Genomic DNA, 12,207 nt, shown 5'->3' on the forward strand with positions numbered 1-12,207 from the left:
GATAAAAGTGGGCATGGCCCACATGTTGATTGGGTATTTTAGTGAGGTATGCTGTCCTATTAAATGCTGTCCTTACTTTACAGTTGTGTGTTGGCTGGATAGTAAAGTTGTGATTAAGTGGTTGGTTGAGTTATGGAACACAGATGATTCTGTGTTGTTTGTGCTTATGTAACGTGACCTTTTGTTCCTTTAAGATGTCACTATGCCACAGAAAATTAGACAGAAGGTGTTTTAGGGCATTCATAGAATTTAAATAAATAACGAATTAAAACAGTATGACACTTACAGAAGCTCTTATGGGGAAGACCTGGTAAATATACTTGGAAGTTCTATATTTTTAGGTTACTTGAAGGCACAAAAAGCTGCATGTATGCCAGCAACATGCAAATAAAGAAATTTCTCCCACACTGAGTGTAACAAAGCCTTAATTCATCCACCCTTAACACTGCATAGCACACAGCAGGGTTCCACAGCATGCCAACATCAGACAACGTCAGGGAAAGGTCATTTCTCTAGCTTTATTGTGAAACATACCAGAGTAAGCTGTGCCAACAGACAGGACCAGCTCCACCCAAAGCCCCACCTTTTCAGAAAACATCTTGCCTTTTGAACCAAGTGCATGGAAGTCATGTCAACAAAAGGACACATTGTCTTTTCTGAAATGCCAAATGTTATGGATTAACAGTATTATTGTAAGGTTTTGATGCAACATTAATTTTACATTTATATTGGACAGTACAGTATTGAGAAAATATGTAGCTGTTTAGTATGGTCATTACCATGTATACGTTAAAAATCCCAGATTTCCGTTATAGCAATCTTACTGCTTTGCAGTCAGTGTGTAGTCATTGGCTTGCAGTCATTTCGACTCATATCAAGGTTACATTCTAATTCTCTCACAGGATACACTATGACACTTTCATGTTTAGCAGCATTCATTTGTGATAATCAAGCTTGTGCTCATTGAATTGTATATGCTAATCTTAAAATCCTCTTCATCTAGAAGAGGGATATTAAGAGATGAGTGTTCAAGAAGAACTGTAACCCTTAAGTAACCCTTGTGCTGAACTTTCATCAGTCACGTGTATCTTTCAGATCAGAGTAAAGCTAATTTTGTGGCTGGCTGAGATGAATATGTGTAAGTGTAAAATTCTAACGTTAATAGGAAACTCAAATGCATATTGATCAAATATTGGCTTTCTGGAATTATATAATCGATCTATAGCATTTAAAAAAAACTCACAATTTGGATTACCGGATTACTTTAAAAATAGAAATCTGAATTTGCATGTATGGAAAAAAATGTAGTATTGATCGAAGAAACTCAGTCCATCACAATTCATTGTTGAGAGGTAATTTACATAATGGTTACTACACATACACCTTTCGCTAAGCAATAAAATAAACATTTATCTCACACTCAGTTAATTTGTTTCTGTATTGTCTTAAACCTTTAAGAATCAACTTTTAAAAGGGTCATAAAAGTACTGGAGGATAAGTTAACAGGTACTTGAAACACAATGCAGTCATTGATGTTATCATTAGTGGGTAGAGTCAATATGGGTGCTAGATACTACCACATTGTACATTTGCATCGTCCATTAATTCCTCCTACACTCCACAAACCAAACAATATCGTAGGCACCTGACTGAATACACTGGACTAGATTATACTGAAAAGCATTAAGAGGGATGTAAAACTCAAACCAAGAATGCAAATATAATTAAGTGCTTTCAAACTGATCTTGGATCACTGTGATTATCAATTAACTACTTCAAGCCTACCTTTTATTTGGACCAAAATAGTTGCCATTATTAAGTATAAAATATCTATAAAACTTTATATATCTCAGGCTATAGGTTTGGTGGGTATTTTTGTAGCACCTTTATGAAACAAAAGCAAAAGATATTCCATTACACCTGAAGTTCCATACAGACAATGGATCTTTACACTGGTAAATTAAATCCACCTGAATGCAGTCACTCAAATCCATGAGGGCACTTTCTTGGCATTTCTACATCAGAGGAGTTACAGTATAAAGCATCATAAGAAACATATTGATTTGAAAGATAAATTATAAATTTTTCCATATATACAAAATGTTCATTCTTCTTTTTTTCTTCTTTTTTTAATTATTTGTACACATATTGACATGCCCCCCCAACTCCCTCAAGTACTCCAATGTTGTCCAAGAGCTATTTATACAGGAACATATTCCTTAAATGTGACAGTTAGACTGTTTGTAGTAACATCCGTGATGATAATATTTCCCATGAAAGGTGAAAATGTCAGGGTAGGCTCTGCCTTCGTCCTCTCAGAGATTCTGTCAGACTCCTCCTCCATCGTGATGGAGGTCTTAACATCAGGCTCAGGTGCTGGTGCTAGTTCTAGCTCAGGTTGTTTCTTGTTCTTTGGACAACTAAGGTCCATGGGCTCGTCCTGACTAGTTTGGTCCGTAACCTCACATCCACTGCTCAGGCGTGGGCCACTGCAATGGAGGTCCATTGGCTTGTCCTGGGGCGGAGATAGTGCAGCACTGGGCACACTGAGACTCCTGGAGCTGAGAACCTTCTTACACACACTCCTGTCCACCACAGGCTCAGACAGCTTCCGTTTTCGGTCAATGGGGATCGAAGGGATCCGGATGTGGTCCACTGTCGTCCGTGTAGGGATGCTGGTGTCCATTGCCCATGGTGTTGGGGGAGACCTGGGAGTTAGCTGGAGGGGCACGTCATCCGGTAAGTCCGCCTGACCCCTTGCTACTTCAGTATTGTATTCCTCTGCTGTACTCGGAGAAGGTTTAGAGAAATGTCTTTCCTTTGGGCAGCATTTTTCCGGGTGTTCTGCAGCAGGGGGTGAACTGCCATTACAGATCTCTTTTGGGACACTGTTGTCCTGGTGCAAGATTCCAGTTGTTTTGGATCTGTCCGAGGGGTAGTTCTCTAACTGCTTGGTGTTTTGTTGTTGTTCCTCCCTTTCTGGGTCTTCTTGTTTACCCTTTGATGACTGAGCCTTGTTTCCATCCATGTATTTGCTCATGACTATGACGATGCGTCCATTCTTGTTTTTGTTCTTGATAATCTTCATCTTGCTACTGAGGGCACTGGGTAGGGATGCCTCTTTGGGGCCAGGCTTTACGGCTAGTTCGCTCTCACCCTCACTGAGGCTGGACAGTGGTTTCTTGGTCTCCACAACCAGGTCTTTGACTTTGCTCAGGCAGCCTGTGTCTTTGTCCCGCACCCATTTCTGCTGCAGTGCCGGGGGCAGGTTCCAACCAGGATTAGATGGTTTGCTGACGGCCTCTTGAACTTTGACCTCCTTGGGTCTGGTCGACTGGGCGTCATACATCTTGGGGTCAGGCTGGTAATGGTGATGCTTCTTGCTGTTGAGCTGGTAGAAGTATTTCTTCTTCCCATTGGCTACCTGGTCAGCGGGGACCTCCTGGCTGTTGGGCTGGTATTGGTGGTGCTTCTTGCTGTTCAGCTGATATTGCTGGGGCTGAGACCTCTGCATCTGGACCAGGTCAGACTTGAGGCGGTTCTCTGCATCCTGGGATGTCTCCTCAAAACCGGCTGGGATACAGGATCTCCGGGCAAAAGATGGAACCTAAAAGAGAGACAAAATAGGATAGGATGTCAGCATCACACATTTTTATGGCCAAAAACACATTTAAAAGTATTGGAAATCTAGGTTTTTCAACTGAAAGATGTGAACTATTCTTACTCAAGTATGGGTGGTTCAGGCATGGATGATCATTATTAACATGGCCAGTGTGGAGTCAATAAATCCCTCTTGCCAATAAACATATTAATGAGAAATACTTCAAACTCAGTCTCTAAAAATTGGTGTAGAGTGAGTAAATATGGAGTCAGAGTTAAATTGGGTTTAGAGATGTGTCAAACTGTATGTGTGTACTGACAGGGTGTTCATGAAAGTTACAGAACTCAGTTACAGGTTACAGGCCTCCTTACTCACAAGAATGCTAGGATACCAGTCAAGAACCAATTGCACACAAGCATACATGAACCCATGTCTCACATTTGAGGCCACAGGAAACTAATTTCTGTTTTTGGAATATCTCATCTGTTGACCTCCATGTCCCCCCCCCCTTCTCCCACCACAAACACATTTTACTTGTAGTAAAGATAATGTACACTTAACATTTTTACTACACTTAAAACGGTTCCAAAAAGGAAACTTAGATGTGCACATACAGCTGTTATCATAGACTAAAATGAAAGCACTGAAATGAATGCACTGGAGCAATACTTCCATAACCCCAGGCAACAAACTGAGTTTCATGATGAGTTTGTAGAGCAGACCAGCTGGAGGACCCAATCTCTGTCTCCCCCTTAATGCAAATGTACTCAAAATAACCACAGCCATGATGAAAGTATCTCAAAAACACCTGACATAGGAGCCAGCTCTCTCTCTCCTTCTCTCAATCTTTCTCTTTGGAGAATGCTAATTTATGCTGGTTGCTTTCAGCTTAATGTAAACAGCAGTAAATACTGCAGATACTGGTGAAATCTTATGTGTGAAGAGAACTGTTACCTGGACTAAAGGATGTTTTGGTTTTGGGCCCCGTTTGTGATACCCCATCATCTGCTCCTGTCTTTCTCTGTAAAGACAAAATCAATGTTACCTCTGTTGACAATCTGTGGTGTATTTTTGGGTCAAGCATCATCTTGAGACAACAAAAAAGATTAATTGACTAACAAAAATACATATTTTATCAACTACATGCAAATGCACTCAATTATAAAACCAAATGTAAGTCAAATCACATTGCTAGGACAATTGGTCCGACATTTCTGCTACATTGTAGAAATGTGATCTAGTCAAGGTCGAAAGTGGAATTCTGATTAGGAAGACTAATGAAGGCCCAAGTGTGACCTGCTGCAATGCATTATAGTCTTTCTTATTTGCATAGCTCTCTCCATGGCAATCTGCCTATTCCATATTCTCATTATGGGGAAAAATTGAATTAGGGCTACAGCAGGGAGAATCTTTCTCTCTTCAACATCATCTTTCAAACCTATAAGACATTTTCTATGGTTGAAAAAGTCATTTTAAAATCCTAATTAGGGTCATGAGGGGTGTTTGAGATGCAAAAATGTGTATGCAAATACAGTAACAGGAAAAAGTCTTAATGTTTAACTGCAGATTTGATAGTGTGGTTATGCAATTGGTAACAATCCGGGACCAAATAACTCCACAAACACTGTAATGGGGGAGGGGTGTATTCATTACATCTTATTTAGGCCGGTCTTCATTGAAATATTTTCCAAGCCATAGCTTGAGTAATTATTTGCTCATAACCTATGACCGGGTGACGCCGCAGACTGAAATCGCCCATTGCTGCACATTCTAATGTACCATTGCCTGCAGATGCTATCTGACAAAGGAGGCATTGAAACCAAAATGTAAACGTTCTTGAATCATATCACATGTGACCGTGCATGATTTAACACGCGAGATGTACAGGGTCGACCTCTGTTACAGAAGATTTGGCAATTACTGCCTACCACATTGGCTCCCCTCCCCCCAAACCGCGTTGAATCGAGCGGAGTTCACCGCGTAGCATTCTGACACACGTGCAGGCAAGGCCGCGGGGGTCGGGGAAGATTAGGCTGGCTACTGTTGCAAAAAGGCCGGGGAGCGTTGGATGTCAATTAGTGTTTTCGGATAATGTGATAGCATTCCCTCCCCCGTGTATTTCGTCTACCTAGCCCAATACCACTGCCTGAATAACACAAGGTCGGTGGCCTACGCCCGTGGGATAGAACCAGTCGACCGGACACAATGCTCCGTCACATTATTGAGATATAACGACAGCAACATATGTAATCATTTACACAATCAAGTCTGTGTGCCGTGATGTATTTCCTAAAGCCAAAAGCACGCTATATCCTAATCATATACTATGAGTATTAGGCCTATATTGTTGCCTTCAAATCGGGTCTAAGAACTCCTTTTTAATAGGCAATAGGCAATTAATAGTTTTCAGTCGAAGTGAGTGTCATGATAATAGCTTAGGCCTAGACTATGCGGCGGTGCTTGTCTCAGAAATAAATGCAGCTCATTTTAAAAGACTAATGTTATACACTCCCAACTGACCATGGTCTCCCGACAGTAAACCCAGCATAAACCATTAGGGAGTGGTTAACCATGCCTACTGTAGGTTTAATGTTTAATTATATGACTGCATTTATTGCATGTTACAACAAACACGCAGATGGGACACAAAAGACTGATCATTTTACCATTATTCCAGTTCCCAGGCCTATAATGCAGGCCTAACCTTGACACAAATCCCAGCAGTCGTCAACAAAATGCTGCATTTCAAACATTAGCCAACATATGCGCGTGTCAAATCCTTCCACGAGAATGTCTTTTGAATTATTACAAGCAGCATTCAAACACTTCCCCCGTGGGATACAGCCTGTGTGGGGGTATCCATAACAGTGCTGCTACACCGCCCCTCCTCCCATGACTATATAAGGTCATGGCTCAGCTCGAGGCTTCTAGGCCATCCTACAAAGTCTGTCTCACCTGTTTTGGAAGGCGACGAGAAGGCGCGGGTCAAGGATGTTTTCCTCCGGCTCCCATGTGTTGTATCTGGAGACACAAACAAACAATTGACCACGGGGGTAGAAGACAACTTACTGACACAACTGCTCAAAATGTGTATCTTTTCATTAATGTCAGTTAACGACGTGCTATTGCTATTTAAATTGGCATGATATGCATTATACTAGGCTACGCGTTTTTATAATAACGCCCATAGTTGTTATAAACTAATGGATTATGTTGGTGATTTAGTACATCTGGCTATGGAAATCCATTCCAATACATGCGGATCTCACACATTCTTCAGAAATTAAAGCTTGGTTATGTCTCAAGTATGATATGATGTGTAGGAGTTACATTTGGAAGACAGATTCTTTGCACCTCCAATATTTTCGGTGCACCGAGTTACAGTCGGCCATTTTAGCACCACTGTCTCGTAAATTCGCTGGCAGTGCAGAAATAATTAAAACGGGATTACATGGCTGTGCCTACCCCCTTCCCTCGCATAAATTAGTGAAGGCATCCGTGGCTACACTGACACACACTCGCTCGCTTTAGCGCGCGCGTACCCATATCAGGCGAGAGGGATTTTTGAGAAAAACATATACTGTAGGACTCCCACAGTGCAAAATCATAATCACATTCTAAATAACTGTGTCTACTTACTTGGGAGACCACCCTCTCCACTTCACGAGATACTCTATTCTACCCTGTCGGAGAGAGAAATATATTGATGAGCCACTTGAAAACCAAATGAACATTAGCTGTGGCGCCGACGGCTTTTCAAATTTGCATTGACGTTAATGTTACCTTCCGAATGCGTTTTTTTTCAATGCCTTCTACCGCAAAGACATGCTCTCCGGCTGCAGGTAGTTCCATTCTCGTTTGAATCCGGTTTCAGCGAACCGAGACTGGAATATTGGAACAGTTGATGCCTTCGCTCCGTGCGTTCTCAAGGTTTAGTAGTTTTCCAGTTGTACGCTATCAAACCGAACTGTATTCCCTCCTCCACTCCTCTCCCTTTTCACGCTAGCTCTCTCTAGCTCTCTCTCCCTCCCTCTCTCTCTCTCTCTCTCTCTCTCTCTCTCTCTCTCTCTCTCTCTCTCACACACTCTTTTCTGGCTCTTTCGGGTTCCTCACAGGCAATAAGCAGGACGATACTCACACCAGAGTAGCTGCGCTGCACTGTGCAGTAGCCTGCCACATGACGTCAGGACCATGAGGGGGAGGTGAAAGCTCGTAGAGGTTATCCTTTCTGCTCATGGGTTGAGAGCAAAGTTGGACTGCTAAATGGGTATATGAAAATACAAATGCAATAGCGTATTCCTTACACAGGAAACACATAAGTTAAGTGCTCTGTAAGAAATGTTAGTTCTACTAAACTTTTAGTCGACGAGTAGACAGTTTTTGGTTTAGGTTGCCAACCCTGAGTTTTACTAAGACATACAGGTCTATGCAACATATACTATGACATGGGCCTAGGCTATTCGGCCTAAAATAGTAAGGCAATAACATTTTGGTGTTATGACAGGTGCAATTCATGTCTAATGCTGTCGGTTAAACTTTAAGCAAATGTTCATAACTCAAATTGCTATCACATTACAGATGTTTAAGTTAACGTCATTAGCCTGCAGTTAATATCGTCAATGTCTCATAATTGCCTAAATGCATATCTTCTACCTAAATATTTGCCAAGGATTGATTCACTTACGAAACTTTACAATTAATCCAAGAGTTTATAAATTCAGCGAATCTGACAGTAGACCTTCAACATCGAGGCCTATCGTGGATTAGCCTACCTTAGATATTTTAATTCATGAAATCCCTAACACTAACAGGTACAGACAGACCAATTTGACGATATGCTAGGATTGAAAGACATTGAAAAACCTTATTTTGTCTAACAAACCCAGTATTGCATTCAGAAAAAAAACTAGACTACTATATTGGTTTACTGCAAATATAGGTCACACTACACTCTCACTGAAACCAGTGTCATGCCCTCTGGACGTTTACAAATGCCATTTGAACATTGACAGATGCCAGAAAGCTATGTCCTACTCGAGCTTGGCAACTTCATGGTAGGCCTACCCTTTCCAAAACCCATAACGTTTAAAATGTCCACAATCATTAGGCCTAACCTACTGTTCACAATAAATAGCCTTGACCTAAACGAATTTCATCAACTAGCCATACACCTTGTGGATACCAACTTCCATGATGTCTATGACAATTATTTAATGAATAGACGAGAAATAAAGTCGTCATCGATTTGGCGACTGCATTCGGAACAGGTGATCATTCTGATTTGCATGTTAAAATTGTATTAGCCGAGATGTGCATCAAAAGGATTTGATGTGTTGATTAAGTAGCCTATGGGTTTGACTCTTAAATAAATAACAGGGCTGCAATCTAGAAGTTATGTAGCCTATATGTTAAACCACTAAAAATGTAATTCAGCCCTTCAAGGGTTAACAGATAAACCTTCATAGAGCGGCAACAGACAGCCTATTGCAAACAAGCACGATACAGCGCTCCCCTTCCATATATGGTAATGGATTTAAAGGAGCGAAATTTCTCACCATTACTTTATCAATACCCACATCTCACTCGAGAAATACAGAGTGGGTGACAATAAGATATCGCCTATTGTAAAACCAGTCGACGGTGGAAGCATGCACCGTGCAATTTTGTGTTTTTTCATTTGTCCTTCAATTGCGGTTAGGGGGCGAATACGCCCTGCTTCCCTAGCAACAGCAGAAGGGTTGAGGGATATGGGAAGCTATAATCCAACTCTGGATGTTGCCAATATGAGCAAATGTCACAGGTAGAGCTCACGTTCCCCTCAAATAAGCAAATGTCTTTATTTGGAAAGAATCCTAAAAATAAATGCCTGTAACACGAATTGGCACATAAAGTGTTACAATAGAATCACCTTTTCGGAAATGTCTTACATTTGTTGTTACTGGCTCTTACATTATCACTCTGCATTTGTTCGATTGTGCCATGATACCAGTAGCCTACTTAAGGGATTAAATTGTTGAGTAGAGACCAACCCTTTGTTGGCGATATCCAAACGCAACCGGAGTTCTGGATGTGCCAGCGTTTACTGGTAAGCTAAATGCTGGTTAATGTTGAAGTAGATGGCTACATTTAGTATTACCATTCACGTTGTTGCAGCCGTCTAACTCAACACCATCCATAAACCCTTGGGGTGGTAGGCTACAACTGAGTTGAAACAATTTTGTCTCGAAAAAGGCCAAATTAAACTGTCAGAACAAGGGACTTGTCGGTTCTAATCTGATTCCATCTTGTTGCGGCGGAATTTGTAACATTTAGGCCTATCTAGCATAACAACACTACATACTATGTATTTTCAAAGCATAAAGCTTCACTGCGTCATACCGGTTAAAGGTAAACCATGCACGGCGACAGTTGAGGATGTTTGTGACTTCATCACACAAGCCTGCGGTATCTCCTCAGTGACAGAATAAATATGGATTCATACCATAGCATACCTAAGTGAAAAATGTGTTTCCTCTTACACGCTGTCTGTTCTCGACCAACATGATTGTTGCGCTTCCACACTTTCTGTAGATTGTCTTCATTAGGTCTAATTATTATCGATAGGCAATTGGTTGTCCTCGGAATGGCTTGGAACTAGACCAGAGTCACTATATTCAAACTGCTTCACAGCGTTCTCTAGCCTATTGAACAATTGCAAAGTTATAGAGACAGCCGATGATTGTATACAATAACATGTAGGCCAACTCGGTGATTGCTTGCTCTTGCAAATGTATCAAATGGCAAATAGAACATTTCTCAGTTGTGTATTCAACAACGACGGATTATTTTTCGGAAGTTGAAGTATGGCCTTTATTTACTATATTAAGACTTAAAATCCGGGTTTGTAATTGTTCCTCATCACACTTTAAATAAAGTTGACTCAAATGCTTTAATGTATTTCTTAGAGGATCAGACTTTAATGCAAGTTAAGAGAAAATGAGCCGAGTGAGAAACAGCTAAAATGTCAACAACAAAAAAATACATTCTGCTATCTGTAGCTGATCAAGGTCAAATGTGGTTGTGGCTGTGGTTGGAATGTTGGCCTGGACAGAGGAAGCTACCTGGAATAAAAAGCCTTGGCCATCAAAGCCGAGGTCATCGTCACGAACAGGAACATTTATCATCGAGCTGATGGGAGGAACACTGCCGTCGCCACCAGAAAGTACTATTCATCATAAATGCGAACCCATAAATACTTTATGTGCAGGTTTTAGTTCATTTATATGCACAAAGTTAACGTTAAAACATTTTGCAAAACGATCGCCCAGCAGGCCAAGGAGAAAGTGTTTAAGTAATGAAGGTGCATGTAATAGTGTTATTGGGAGCAATATACACGTGCATGCCAAGAGCCGTGCATGCTTTAATTTATGTCTATGAGTGTACAAGCAAGCAAATCACTTATTTCTGTGTAGGTTTTACTTTTGGCTATAGGCTGTATGTGAGTGCATGAATATGTTTGTGGGTAGGTGCACATATGTTTGTGTGTGTGTGTGGTGTTTCTGGCAGGGCCAGGGTCAGGCTAAGCTGTGATCTTTGATCCCCTCACCACAGGGATTCTGAGACAGTGAGGCCCTGTGTGAGATCTCAGAATCTGACCTTTACATAGCGGATCACCCACAACTGCCTCCCTCCCTCCTTCTCACTCTCCTGTCTCTCTCCTCTCTCCCTCCCCCTCTCCTTCCCCCTTTATCTCTCTCTTTCTATTTCTTTCTCTCTCTCATTATCTCTCTCCTGGGGGGGAAGAGGGGTGAGAGAGGGTGCCACCACTGACAGTACCAAGAGTGCCAACTTGGGTAACAGAGGGGCGTTACTGACACAGTATGTATTCTTGGAAATAAAGGAGTGCTAAGGGCATACTGAGAAGAGGATAGAAGTGAATGTAAGGAGGAGACAAGATGTAAAAAGAAAAAGGGAGAGATTTGAGAGAGAGCGAGAGAGAAAAAAAGAGAGAGAGAGAGAGTGAGCGAGAGAGAGAAAAGATATCGGAGCAGTGTCAGCGTGGTGGAGCCTTGCGTTGCCTGGTCAAGTGTCCGTCTGATTTACCCATCAAAAGAGAGATGGATGAAAAGGGGATGGTTGGAGAGGGAGAGGGAGGGGAAGCATTACAAAAATGTTAAGAGGGCCCTACAGCCATTCTCACAGTGCCCAGTGGGGGGTTATTAAGACCCCCCTCCCTCCAAACAGACTGATGACACACACAGGGTGACACACACAAAACACATATACACACACAAGCCAACGGAATTACTTGGGGTGGGGGCATCTTCCAGCAAGACACAAATGCTGATACTATTGAATTATGTTTATTTGGAAAGCCCTGTTGAATTGGATGGTTATTAAAGAGTAGGGTTCAGGGTGAAGTTGTAGTTTGAATGCCTTGAATTTGTGTGCCTTTTGTAGACATTCTGATCATTGTAGACAAGCCATTCATTTTTAGACAGCAAATTTGGCAATTTTCAAATATACGGCTCCTTGAACTCATGTCTTAAAACATACATTTCTCTTTCCTTTGTTGGTTTCAGACAGATGTTTAATTATGATAATTGAAACAAATGAAGACTATTAAG

General features: G+C 41.4%; 1 protein-coding gene across 1 annotated transcript; it reads right to left on the reverse strand.

The window, feature by feature from the left end:
• Positions 1 to 543: 543 nt before the first annotated feature.
• cbx4 (chromobox homolog 4 (Pc class homolog, Drosophila)) lies at positions 544 to 7,756 on the reverse strand. The gene is made up of 5 exons (XM_047038933.1): positions 7,385 to 7,756; positions 7,241 to 7,284; positions 6,557 to 6,622; positions 4,556 to 4,622; positions 544 to 3,607 (listed from the first exon to the last, which is right to left on the reverse strand). Exons 1-5 carry the CDS (start codon positions 7,451 to 7,453, stop codon positions 2,201 to 2,203), a joined length of 1,653 nt encoding a protein of 550 aa, XP_046894889.1. The 5' UTR covers positions 7,454 to 7,756; the 3' UTR covers positions 544 to 2,200.
• Positions 7,757 to 12,207: the final 4,451 nt, after the last annotated feature.

This window comes from Hypomesus transpacificus, chromosome 17, assembly GCF_021917145.1.
Source record: "Hypomesus transpacificus isolate Combined female chromosome 17, fHypTra1, whole genome shotgun sequence".
Classification (NCBI taxonomy): Eukaryota; Metazoa; Chordata; class Actinopteri; order Osmeriformes; family Osmeridae; genus Hypomesus; species Hypomesus transpacificus.

Coding starts and splice junctions, on each gene's coding strand:
- cbx4 (XM_047038933.1), bottom strand. CDS start 7,453: ATGGAACTACCTGCAGCCGGAGAGCATGTCTTTGCGGTAGAAGGCATT. Junction 6,623..7,240: donor TGGAGAGGGTGGTCTCCCAA/GTAAGTAGACAC, acceptor TTGTGTCTCCAG/ATACAACACATGGGAGCCGG. Junction 3,608..4,555: donor CAAAACATCCTTTAGTCCAG/GTAACAGTTCTC, acceptor TCTCTCTTTTAG/GTTCCATCTTTTGCCCGGAG.